Source organism: Hydra vulgaris, chromosome 08, assembly GCF_038396675.1.
Source record: "Hydra vulgaris chromosome 08, alternate assembly HydraT2T_AEP".
Lineage (NCBI taxonomy): Eukaryota > Metazoa > Cnidaria > Hydrozoa > Anthoathecata > Hydridae > Hydra > Hydra vulgaris.
The window spans coordinates 48,787,501-48,800,066 of record NC_088927.1 but is presented as its reverse complement, the minus strand read 5'-3'; the positions used below and the strand labels follow the sequence as shown (position 1 = coordinate 48,800,066).

The 12,566-nt window shown below is 25.1% G+C and overlaps 1 protein-coding gene across 2 annotated transcripts in view; it reads left to right on the top strand.

Annotated features, from left to right (window-relative positions):
* Nucleotides 1-12,566, top strand: part of LOC101234692 (gastrula zinc finger protein XlCGF57.1) — a 72,325-nt gene that overhangs the window by 45,600 nt on the left and 14,159 nt on the right. For both annotated transcript variants that reach the window (XM_065803863.1, XM_065803864.1), the window contains 3 exons: nucleotides 4,574-4,751; nucleotides 4,844-5,121; nucleotides 8,867-9,101. In XM_065803863.1, the coding sequence (XP_065659935.1) occupies nucleotides 4,574-4,751; nucleotides 4,844-5,121; nucleotides 8,867-9,101 (691 nt within the window). The remainder of the gene's footprint in view (nucleotides 1-4,573; nucleotides 4,752-4,843; nucleotides 5,122-8,866; nucleotides 9,102-12,566) is intronic.

The following is a 12,566-nucleotide window of genomic DNA, read 5'->3' as shown; positions in this document are numbered from 1 at the left end:
TTGAGATGGTTCAAGTATAGGTCAAATTTATGTTGATCATTGCAATTGCACAAGTGTCAAAATCTTACAAAAATATTAAGGCATTGCTATTTTTAATCAATGCAAAAAATGTTCATAATTTTTATGCAATCTTATAATTACAGATCTTTTGTATGGAATTCAATTACATTCAAGCAAACATCCCTGTTGTTGTCATGATTCAATGAAAGACATAAAAATCAATTGTTGTGAAAATTTTTTAATAGAAAAGTCTTAAGAACATTCAAGAGTCTAAAGCAAGTTTAAAAGATTTTTATATTTTGCCAAGTTAATATGCTTAATTTATATGCTTCCCTCCACTGGGTTTTCTTAGGTGCTGCCATAAACATCAAACTTAATTTTTACAGACCATAATAACACAGGGCATGAAGGTAAAAAATTTATTTCTTTTGTGCTTGTCTGAATTCAGAAGATTACATAAGAGTAGCATAGGCAAAAAGGTACGAGCCTAAGGGCCATCACAAAGAAAATCATAAAAGTAATCCCAGTCAGCCTAATGGTAGTTTCAAGAAGTACAATGATAGGGGAATCTGTAGAAAAAGAATTTTAATGAGCTAAAAATTTTAGTGAGATAAAATACCTTTTTTGGTAAAAGATAAAAAAATGTAATATTTGTTGATGTTTAGCATAAAAGGTTTGGTAAGTTTTGAAGTTATGCAAGAAGTATATTTCATCTAAGTTTAGTAGTTGCACTGGAATACATGTTACCAATAGCATGATGATAATAATTCTTACTTGATTTAAAAAATTTTTTTTTATCATTCGTTGTCATATTAGTAGAAAAAGATATAATAAAAAATAGTGCAACCTTATATTTTGTATATTAAAAGTAATCGATCACCTCAAGATTACTGGATTAAAAAGTGTGAAAGATTAAAAAGTGTGAACAGTTTTTAATAATCTAAGAATATTCTAAAAATGAAAATTAAAATAAAAATTATCCTTTTTAATTAAAATAATTTTTAAGGTTATGTTTACCTTGTTTTCCATTCAAGTCCTATAATGGATACAACTAACTGATTTTTATTTGGAAAGCGAAAAAATATTTTACTTGGATTAATCATCGAAAACTCATCAAAAAAATATTCCTAACACTCAATATGGTGCGATCAGTTGAGGTACATAAACCTATTAACATTAAAGTTATTATTTAGAAATGTTGATGTGAGCTACATATGTCATTAAATGTAAGCAACATTTTATTTATGGGATGGTGTAAATGTGAGCCATATTTAGGTATGGTAACTATCAACTCTTGTTGCATTAGTCAACATATAATGATTATAAAATTAAGCTTTTTTCAAAATTACTTTTTAGTAGTTTGTTTTCATTGAAAATTCGTTTTGTTTGGTTTTTAAATTTTGATTCTTCCAAAATTATAAACATTTAAAGACATAAGAATTTTTTTGTTTAGTTTATAACAATTATTAATAATTTCTTTTAAGTAAAATTAATAAGATTAGGTTTATTACAAATTTTGAATTGAATTGCATTTGTACATTAAGCAGATAGCTAGCTTTAAATTTTTTTGTTTTTTGTCTATAGATTTATGTTCTATATCATGTTAGAAGTACAAATAGTAATTTGATGAATATTGTAATCATTTTCAAAGTATTAATTTTTTTATTAAACCATATAATAAAATTTTAAAAATGTCATTTTATTATTTTTAAAATCATGCAGTTTATTGTTTTGATGTATAGCTATGTGCGCATTTTACATAAAAAAAGTTGATTGGTGAATTTCAAAAAGGTTCAGAAGTTTGTTCAAAACACCGAGTTCACATAATTCACAGAATTCAGAATTCACACCGAAACACAGAATTCATTGTTTCATTTGTAGGAAGAAGTTATAGTGTTCCTTTGCATCAGTGCCCATAGTAGTTAATCTAGGCCTGGAATTATTTTTTATTTGAAGGAATTACTTTAAAAAGAAGGTTTTAAGCTTGTGCAAGAATTTTAAAAACACTAGATTTTGACCTTTTTGTATGCTCCATTGTTGTTTTAATGGGAACCTTTTCTCCATACAAAGCATGTATAAAAAAATAAAAACAACCATGGTTTTTTTGGTTTAAATTCCATTTATTATTACTCTTTCAGTTGGAATAAAGTGACGTCATGCTATTAATTTGAACATTTTTTAAATTGATAACATGCATCAAATGAATTAAAGATATAGAACATGATTGTCTTACATTGTTCAACAATATTCACATTCACCAACTCAACTAGCAATAGCTGACTTGTGTTTAATTTGTTTCAAATAAAATCACAACTAAAACCCTGTACCCAGTCTACTCTCTGATGGAGACTATTCAGATTGTTTTTGAATTGGGATAAATGTTCCTTATGTCTTAACACTGTCTTTTTGATTTTGGTTGGTTAATTTGTCTATCATGATGCTTGTTTTCTTTTTTTCAAGAACACTGTAATAAACACAGTTGATTGTAAAACAATTGATTGGTGTGAGGTCTTGCATTGCATGAGGTTATTTTTTCAATAGTAGCTTGCAATTACTTGATATTCTTGCAATTACTTGATATTTACACTTTTTATATCATTCTTGATATAATAATAAACAGATAAGATTATGCTTTGATTCCCATTCGAGTATTTAAACTAAATATTTTCACTTTTAACTTGATGTAGAGTTAGTTTTGTGTATGTTACGAATTGCAAAAATTACTATCTTTCATAATCGTATAATTTTATTATCACACAATGTTTTAAACACTGTTTGTTCTTAAATACTGTTCTAATATAGTTCAAAAAATTCAAAAAAATTTGTCTATCAATATTTAATTTGTAATTGGTCAATATTTTGATTATATCATTATTTAACTTTTTATAGAAAATAATTAGATTTGCCACTTATTCAACTTCCATCAACTCAATCCTCCATTATCAGTTTTTTCTCACCTTTAAATATATGAGCCTGCAAATTAAAAAAGGTCTTGTAATTCTTTTGTCAAAGTTTGTGCACTTAACTGTTTTTTGATGTCCATTATAATTTCAGAATCCAAAAAATTAAGATGTTTTCCGATTAAAAAACTTATTTTTAGAAGTATCTTCATGTTTTTAAATAAATACACTTATATTAAAAATTCACATTAAAGATCTAGTTAGATTTATAAACATTGTCCCTTGTTTTAATTCTCTTTTTAAAATTTATTTTAATTTGGTTTAAACTAATATTTTTTTATAATGGCTTCAACCATGGTTTAAACCTATCAACCCTGTTAGATACTAGTTTATGGTACTATTATATATATTGTATTTTGTAGTAAAACTAACATGGTGATGTGCATTTGCAATACATAACTTTGTTACTTTTCTAATAGATTGATATTTAATTATATATTTTTATTTGAATAGAAAGGTACAACTAATTGTACCTTTCTATTCAAATAAAAATATATAATTGATTCATTTTACTTTCATTGTTGGGGCATTAAATTGGTAGCAGAATTAATCTTGTTCTGAAAATCATCTACTTTTAGAACAAGATTAACTCTTGTTTTGTGTATAACAAGTTTTAAACAATTTTTTACATAGTATTGACTGGTAATGGTAGCTCCCTTTTTCGAGATTACCCAAATTAAAAACGCTTGTTGTTTTGAAAATGTAGAACACGTTTTTCAGCTCAAACATTTTGCATCTTACTATAGTTTTTGGACTCTCACCTTCATCAACATTAGTTGACTTGTATCCAACTAATACCTGTCTCAAATAATAGCACAACTCATTTCCTGTAATAACATCACATAGTCTTTATTAGCTCTTTCTAAATAGGGTTGAATTTGCCATAAATGACTCAATTCTTTTCTTGTGGTCTTGATGATGTTAACTCATAATGTATTCAAAGTGATGCTGGTTTTCTTTTATTTAATATCCTTTATTTAAGTTTTGAACAAAAAAATTAAAACAACAAACAGGAACATTTTAATAAAATTCTGATCATAAGAATAAAAAAACAATTAGCATAGTAAGTTATATAGAATAATAAAATAAAATTAACAAAAAGTTCTTTTATTCAAAATCTTAATATAGTAATTAAATTGAAAATGGCAAAACATGTTTTATTTTACATCTTGATAAAATAATTAAAATAGAAACGGCAAAACAATAATTTTGACCAAATAGAGACTGTGATTTTAGGGTGCACTGAATGGGGATTATTTTGAGACCCTCTTTACCATTTTGAAAAAGAGTAGCCCATTTGGCAACTGTACTATATTTTGGAAAATGGTATAATATCATGGTATATTATAATATACCATGATATAATACCAGTTCATAGATTATGGCTTGTGCTGAAACTCTAAGTAGAGCACATTTATTTAAATACACTTGTTCAATATTTTTTATTTTCAAATTTCTTATTAAATGTGTTAAATAAAAGTTAAACGACTTTTTTAATACACAATCAAAAAAATTTCAACAGGTACTTAAAATGTTCATAATTAAATGCTGTTTAAGATATTATATGTTTAATAATTTCTGAATTAAATTTCATTTAGTTTTTTCTTTTTTAGAAAACTGTAACAACTTCCTTCAAACGAAAATATCAAACATCATTTCACCCTGAAAATTTGATACGTAAAAGGCAAAGAATAAGTAAATATGAAGACATTAAAAATGAAAGATATCCAAAACGAGGAAATCGGAAAAACTACAAAGAGGCTGATGTTCCTGATGAAGATCATTATTTATGTTAGAGTGTTGCTTTTAATACTAATTACTATTGTTTTTAGTTTTCTAATGTTTAAACTTTTTAATTTCAACCACTTTAAATTAAAATTTAGTTTGTGAAACTTGCTCAGATTTTTTTTATGGCGACTGTCCTGAACATGGATCATTACTTCCATTAGCAGATAAAACTGTGAATTATGATGAAGTTCAAAGATCTATCGCTACTCTACCTGATGGGATGGTAATTAAAGAAAGTCTTATTCCACATGCTGGTCTAGGTGTTTTTGCTACTGAAAACTTTGATGTTGGTGTGAGGTTTGGACCTTATCAGGGTAAAAAGATTCGTCCGGATATTCCAAAAGAAGATCTTGATACTAGCTACATGTGGGAAGTAATTTTTTTTTTTTTTAGAAAATATTTTTTTTATTTCTACAAACATATTCAAACAGGCATGTGATTTATCTGGATGTTCTACCTTTGCTTTGATATTACCTATTACTACAGACAAGCCAAAAGAACCTAAAAAACAGGTTAATGTTGAAGAAGACTAAGTTCTAAACTTACATTATATTCTAAACTTAATTTCAAACTATGTCTTAACATATCAAATATTTAACAATAACTACAGACTGGATTGACAGTAACAATAGACTGAATTAACAACAAACTGGACTGGTAGAAATGCAAACTTAACAATAAGTAAAGAGCTATTGCAATTGCAAACTAAAAATTGCTCAAAATTTTTATTCACTAAATTTGAGCAATTACTCCAAAAACTCAAAGTAAAAGCAGTTGCTCATTTTTATTCACTCAGTCTTAGGTGTCTGGAGTGAAAATTTATGTACAAAGCAAAATAAATTGTGAAGTCGAAAGATGCTACCAGCGGCTTGCAGTCAAAATTAAAAGAAAATCAAAAGTTAAATTTTATTAAATTCTAAAAATAATTTAATAAAAACCTTTTATTTAACCAAACCTTATTAAAAAAATTAAATTTAGTGTAGTTTAACATTAAAAAAATCAAAACTTTTTGAAAAAATGCAAAACCAATACGTAAAGTTTGTTTATGATTTTTTATATTTTTTATGCAAGCTGCTCACAATATAGTTCTTTTACATTCCTGATACATAATTTCAATTCCATTCAAAGGTTTCAATGGTTTAGCATTATTTTTTGTAAAAACTTAGCCTTTTTATAATTTTGGTTAAGATTTTTCTTAAGTTATAAATTAAAGCTTAAGTTGCAGTTTCAAGTATCGCATTTAATTACAACTTTTATTAATTGTTTTTAAATAACTTTATACTCCAAAAAGGAAAAGTAGAAGCGCAAATATTTAAATTGTTAAACCACTTTGAACAGTTATAAAAAACTATTTAATACTTAGTTTGTTTTGATGATAGAAGTTATAATATATAAGGTGATAGAAAGTTTTATTTTTAAAGCGTATTGAATTATTATTGTAAAAATTTATATAAAAAAACAAAACTCCAAAGTTGTTTTCTCAATATAAAAAGTTTGTGTTATTATAAAACAACTTTCCCATGCTGTTTTATTGCTGTTTTATTGCTATTTTATTGCTGTTTTATACAGTTTATAATATTAAAAAAATAAAATGCGTTTAAAATAAAACAAACTAAAAATTATTCTAATTAATAAATTAGAATTGATCAAAATATTATCGTTATAAAACTTTAAATATAATATTTTGCATAAACATGCACTATCTATAGACCAAAGGAGTAAGATAAAAAAAAAATAAAAGAGTAAACAAAAAATTACTAAATTAATCAGATACCAGGTTCTTATAATTTATTGCTTTCTATCAAATTCTTGATCTTAGCCAAGTCCAAGTATATGCTTTCTTTTTTTTTAAGAAAATTACTTTAATCAGAATTAAAAAAATTTGTTTTAAAATTTTAACTTTTTTATGATCTTTGCATCATTAGTTTAACATTTGCAATAGAATGTTTCTACTTTTTAAACTATTATTAAGAAATAAAAAATAATGACACTTTTAAAAAAAAGTATATAACTTTTAAAAATGTTTATGATTTATATAAAATTTTCTTCCTCACTTGTACTAACTTCTAAATCTGATATTTTAACTGTAGCTAGATCTATGTTTAATTTTAAGGAATGATTCTTGCTATGCCACTGGTTATTACAACTGTATTTCAGTTTATATTTAATTAAATTTATAGTTTTGTAAGCAATCTTAAAAAATTCACAAAGTATTTGTTTGAATTTTTGAAAATTTCATATTCAAGGTTATTTAAATAAGAGAAGACTAAAATTCTCTTGTTCCAGTATGTTTTAACTAAACATACAATAAGTGAACTCTGTCATTAATTTTAAAAACAGAAAAGGATTTGAAAACAGTATCACTGTTGCATTCTGTTGATTCATTTAATACCATTTCCTCTATAGCATGAATAAGAGGTAATAAAATTTCAAAAAAAACACATCAAGATCTCAGCTTTTTATTCCATCTTGTTTGAAAAGTATCTTTTAATTTTCTTAATTTAGACTTAACTTTTAAGTCAATTACTGCGTTTAGGAGATAAGTTAAAAAAATAAGAAATATCTTTAACTCAGCCAAAAAGATTTTTCACTTTTTAAACTTGAAAGTCAGATCCTACAAATAAACTCTATGTCTATGTAAATATAAAGTGTATGGCTTACACAATGAACAAAAATAGCTTGATTAAGAACCTATTATAAGAGAAGCAACTCCTTTATATTCACCTGCCACAACACAAGCTTCTGTGTAGTAGATTCCCCAATATCAGGATATTTGCTATGATCACATTATCCACGAAATGCAAGATCATTTCTACCCAGAAATATTTTTTTTTAATTATCAAAACTAATTTATATGGTTATCAGAAAGAAGTTCTTTTTTCACTTTTAAATAATTGGTACAAAATGGTTACTGTTTTGCTTCACTAACATAATATCAGTACTACACACAGTGTTATAAACAGGTTCTAACCTTAACTTTCTGAGCTGGGATAACCCTTTGGTGGAATGATAGCCCCCACTATGGGGATCACTTAGTTATATCTAAATGTATCAAAATCAAATTACCTTGTCCTGGAAAGTTATTTACATTTGAATTAAAATCAAAACGTGTTTACTGGGATGTGATCATGTTTGGCAATCAATAAAATATCCCAGTAAACGTGTTAATATGTCTTTGATGCGTTTTAAACATTTATTAAACGTTTTAAACATGTTTTGTGTTTACATAGAAAAAAGTTAAAATGAAAATAACTTGTCAGGATGTTGTAATCTTTTCTTGGAATTTAATTACTGGACTTTCTCCCTCATCTACAGTTATGCTTTGTCCAACTCTTAGAATAAGATAACAAAAAGATATTAAACTTAAAAGTTTTCTTAATACAATTAAAATTCACATTAACAGTTCAGTTTCCATATCTATGTATGGAGCTGTTTAAAAAAAATCTACGTTGGTGTTGCAGCTCACTAGATCTATCTGGAATGTCAGTTGCACTTATCTTCTGGAATGTCAGTTGCACTTATCTGCAAACATTTCACAGGATGTCATAGCGTAATTGCAGTAATGAAGTAATGGTAGTGCAACTTTTTAATATACATTCCAACTTTGGGCTTGATGATGGGCATAACATTCAATATGACTGACAATGGTTCCAATTTTGTCAAAGCATTCAGTAAATGCCAAGTATTACCGATTGTGATGATAGCAAAAATGCGGTACCACTTGAATCAGCAGAACCATACAGTTCATAATTCTGTGTTTTCTTATATCTATATATTCTGCCTTTTTCAGTATAATGCTAGTTCATGTTTGTACATTAAAAGTGTACAAGTGCTACATGTTGAGCTACCTCTAGTTTTTTTGTTTTAAACAATTTTTGCAATATTAAATAAGTTCAAATAAACTTTACAGACCTGCAGTAATTTACTACTTAAACAAAATAAAAATTAAAAGTTCTGAAAATCACAAATTTTGTTCTGTTTAGTTATTTTCTCTAAATATCTTTTAACATTTTTGCAAAACAAAAGACAATGTTTTATCATGGAAATTAGGCTTACTAAAATGAATTTATGAATATACTTTTAAGTCTAATGCTTTGTTTCAATATAATTATTTTTAGATTATGAAAGATGGAAATGTTTTATACTATATTGATGGAAAAGATGAACGGTATAGCAACTGGATGAGATACATAAATTGTTCTCGTATTGAAGCTGAGCAAAATCTAGTTGCTTTTCAATATCATGGTGAAATTTACTATCGTGTTTATAAAAAGGTTGATAAAGGAAACGAGTTTCTTGTTTGGTATGGAGATGACTATGCAAAAGATCTTGGGATTATTAACTCAAAAAAAGGTTTTCGCAATTCATTTCATTATTTCTATTATTTTTTTTTTTTAATCTTTATATCTTAAATAGTTTTCCTTGATTTTAATACAAATAAATAATATAAATAAATGTTAATTATTGTGTTGTTAAATTATTTATATTATCCCATTCACTTGATGCTTCATTAATGATTTTTAATTTGTATTTTTATCTAGTATTTTAGTTTTGTTTAACATGCATAAAGTTAGTTTTTTAACAAACAATAAAAATTATTTAATTATAATAATAAAAAAAAGTATAATAAATAGCTGATATAAAATATAGTTCAAAGCTGTCAAGAAAGTTAAACTTCTTAAGAAGATCATAAATTGATTTTATTTCTTCATATTTTATTTTTAGACTTCAAAAGGTAAAATTTATTGCTAGAAAAAAATTACTTAATGATTATGTACCGTTATGATGTAAAAAATTGAAAAAACAAATGTGACAGCCTTTTTAAAACAGTAATAACTATTTTGTATTATTGTTTTGTATTATGTTATTAAAGTAATTAATTAGTTTTTTAAAACGCAGGCAAAATGTATGCAAGCCTTGTCAAAGAATTTTACATTTTATTCTAGGTTTTTCCTATTTAGCACAACAATTTATTCAATACAACTTAATAAAGTATGAAGTTTATTAAATAAAACATAAATTTACTCCTAATGATTTTTTACAAATGGCCATATTTATTTAAATTATCAAAGAATTATACATAATTTCATTTATTTATACAAATATGTGTGTTTTTTTGGTTGTTGATAAATTTAAATATTTTCAAAAAATAATTAAACAATTAATTTATAAAAATGTTACTATGAAGTAAAAAATTTTTCTGAAATATTTCATATTCGATTTTTTCACAAAGCAGAGGATAAAGTAATAAACTATTATAAATAGTAAATCGAAGTACGATCAATTGATTTTTTTAAATTACAATTTATTGTATAATGGTATTTTTATATTGCTGTTTTATTAAAAAGTTTGATTTTACTATAACATTTCTATGTTATTATTTTTTTAATTAAATAAACCTAAGAGTTAATATTTAATTAATCATTTAAAAATGCAACTTTACCAAACTTATGGTTACGTGTAAATTTAACACCATTGCATAAGAAAGGTGACTTGAATCAGCTAACTACAGATCAAGTGCTTTAATATTGTGTGCAAGTCAAAAAAAAATTAGTGTACAAATTTACTAGAAACATTAGGTATTGTCAGTAAAGCAGTATTTTGTCTAGATATATTATGTCAACTGGAATATTATTGTCAGTATTTGACAATAATATTCCAGTTGACATAATATTTCTAGACTTTGCTAAGAGATTCGATACTGTGCCACATAAAAAATTCTGTATAAAATAAGCTGAGTATGGTGTTACTGATGATTTGTTAAACTGGTGCAGAGCTTTTCTAAAAAATCTGTTACAACAAGTAGTACTTTGAGAAAATATTTTTGAATAGATAGATGTTGTAAGTGGTGTTCCTCAATGTATTTAAACCATTATTATTTATTTTATACTTAATGATATAATGTTGAACATTAAAAAATAATGTAAACTATATTCAGACGATACAAAATTAATATCTATACTAATCTAGTTAATATCTATACTAGATCATAACAACAGTACAGAAAATTTACAAAAAAATTTGAACAAAATGGTTCAATAGACAAAAAATTAGTTAATAAAAATAAATAATAACAAGTGCAAGGTTATGCATATTGGAAAAAAATATTCCTAAAAATGAGTACCTGATGCTTCATAATTCTAAGGATAAAATATATGCCACTAAACTAACAAAAACAACTTTAGAAAAAGATCTTGGTATATATGTATCAAATGACCTAAACTGGAATTACCACATTATCTATACAGTCAGTAAAGCTTACCAAAAGTTGGCTATATTAAAACACTCTTTTAAATATTTAGATGAAAGAAATTGCTGTTTGCATCATTAGTTAGACTTCATGTTGATTATAAAGCACCATTATGGAATCCATGTTTACAAAAACATATCTATATGATTGAGCAATTCTAACAATGAGCAACTCAAATCAGCTGTTTAAAATATTTACCATACAAAAATAGATTAAGTTAATCTTTCGACATTAAAAAATAGAAGATCGAGGGTTGATATTGTACAATAATATAAGTTTATGATTAACTTATATGTAATTAATTGGTACAATCCTATATTTATATAAGATTCTATTACAAGAGAGCACAATAAAAAAATAAAGCAAAAAACAAATGCTCAACATAATTTTTGTATAAATAGAATAGTGGACAAATGGTACCGTTTACTGTAAGATGTTGTGAATGCGAAAAACTTCATTTAGATATATTCAATACCCTATGACAACTATATACAAAACGAAATGTGAAAAACTAAAATGTGTTACAGTCTGACATCTACTGTTGCAGAGCTTGATATAACGGCCAATCAACAATCAATGATCATTGACTTTTGGAAAATAAGTTACTTTAAACTCTCCAAATTAATTATGGTGCATCAAATTTGATTGTCAACATTCGCAGTCAAACTTAATCATAAAAAAAAATTAACATTTAAAAAAGAACCTTAAAGTTATTAAATTAGCATTAAAATTTAAAAATGTTTATGATTTCTAAATTAAACAGTTTTAAGACCATAGCAATCTTTAGTTCACAATAAAAATGGTAATTAAAAATAAATTAAAAAAACACTAAATTTGAATTAAATAAGTAAAAAAAAAAATTGAAATAAAAAAAATACCGAATGTTTTTAATTTGTGAAACAAACATAGCGTTGATTTCATAACAGTCTTCAGTTTGAAAGTTTATTAACTGTAAATGAACTTTTTTTGAATGAAGCAATTCTTTTGAATGAAATAAATTAATTTTTTTTAAATAATATGAATTAAAAACTAGAAATGTTAACATTCTTTTGAATGTTTAAATAATAATAAAACAGGTCTTTGATTGGTTGGAAAAACTTTTTTTTTTTAAGATCTTAGAAATTATTGTGTAAAAATAATCATAAAATTGATGCATGCAAAAAGCAACAAACATTTATATTCTTTAAAAGAAAATCAGTATCTGAAACGCCTTTGAAACTGTTTGTTATTTGTATCATTTTAGTTAAAAACCTATTTTATAAAAAACAATTGTTCGATTCACAAAAAATCATTTTATACCACTATGAAAGTAGTGAAAAAGTGGAATAAGAGTTAATACTCATATTTTAAAATTTGAAAACAATAAACAATAGCTCGCATCTACACTATCATATACAATAAGCGATAGCGTACAGTTAGTGTTCTAAAATTATTTTTTTTCAGTACCTAAAGGCATTTAGGGATAAATATTTGGAGAAATATTCAACTTTTCAATTTCAATGTCTACTTTTCAAAAATTAAAAAGCAGACATTGTCTTTTCAATTTTTATCATTCTGCTAATCAGTGT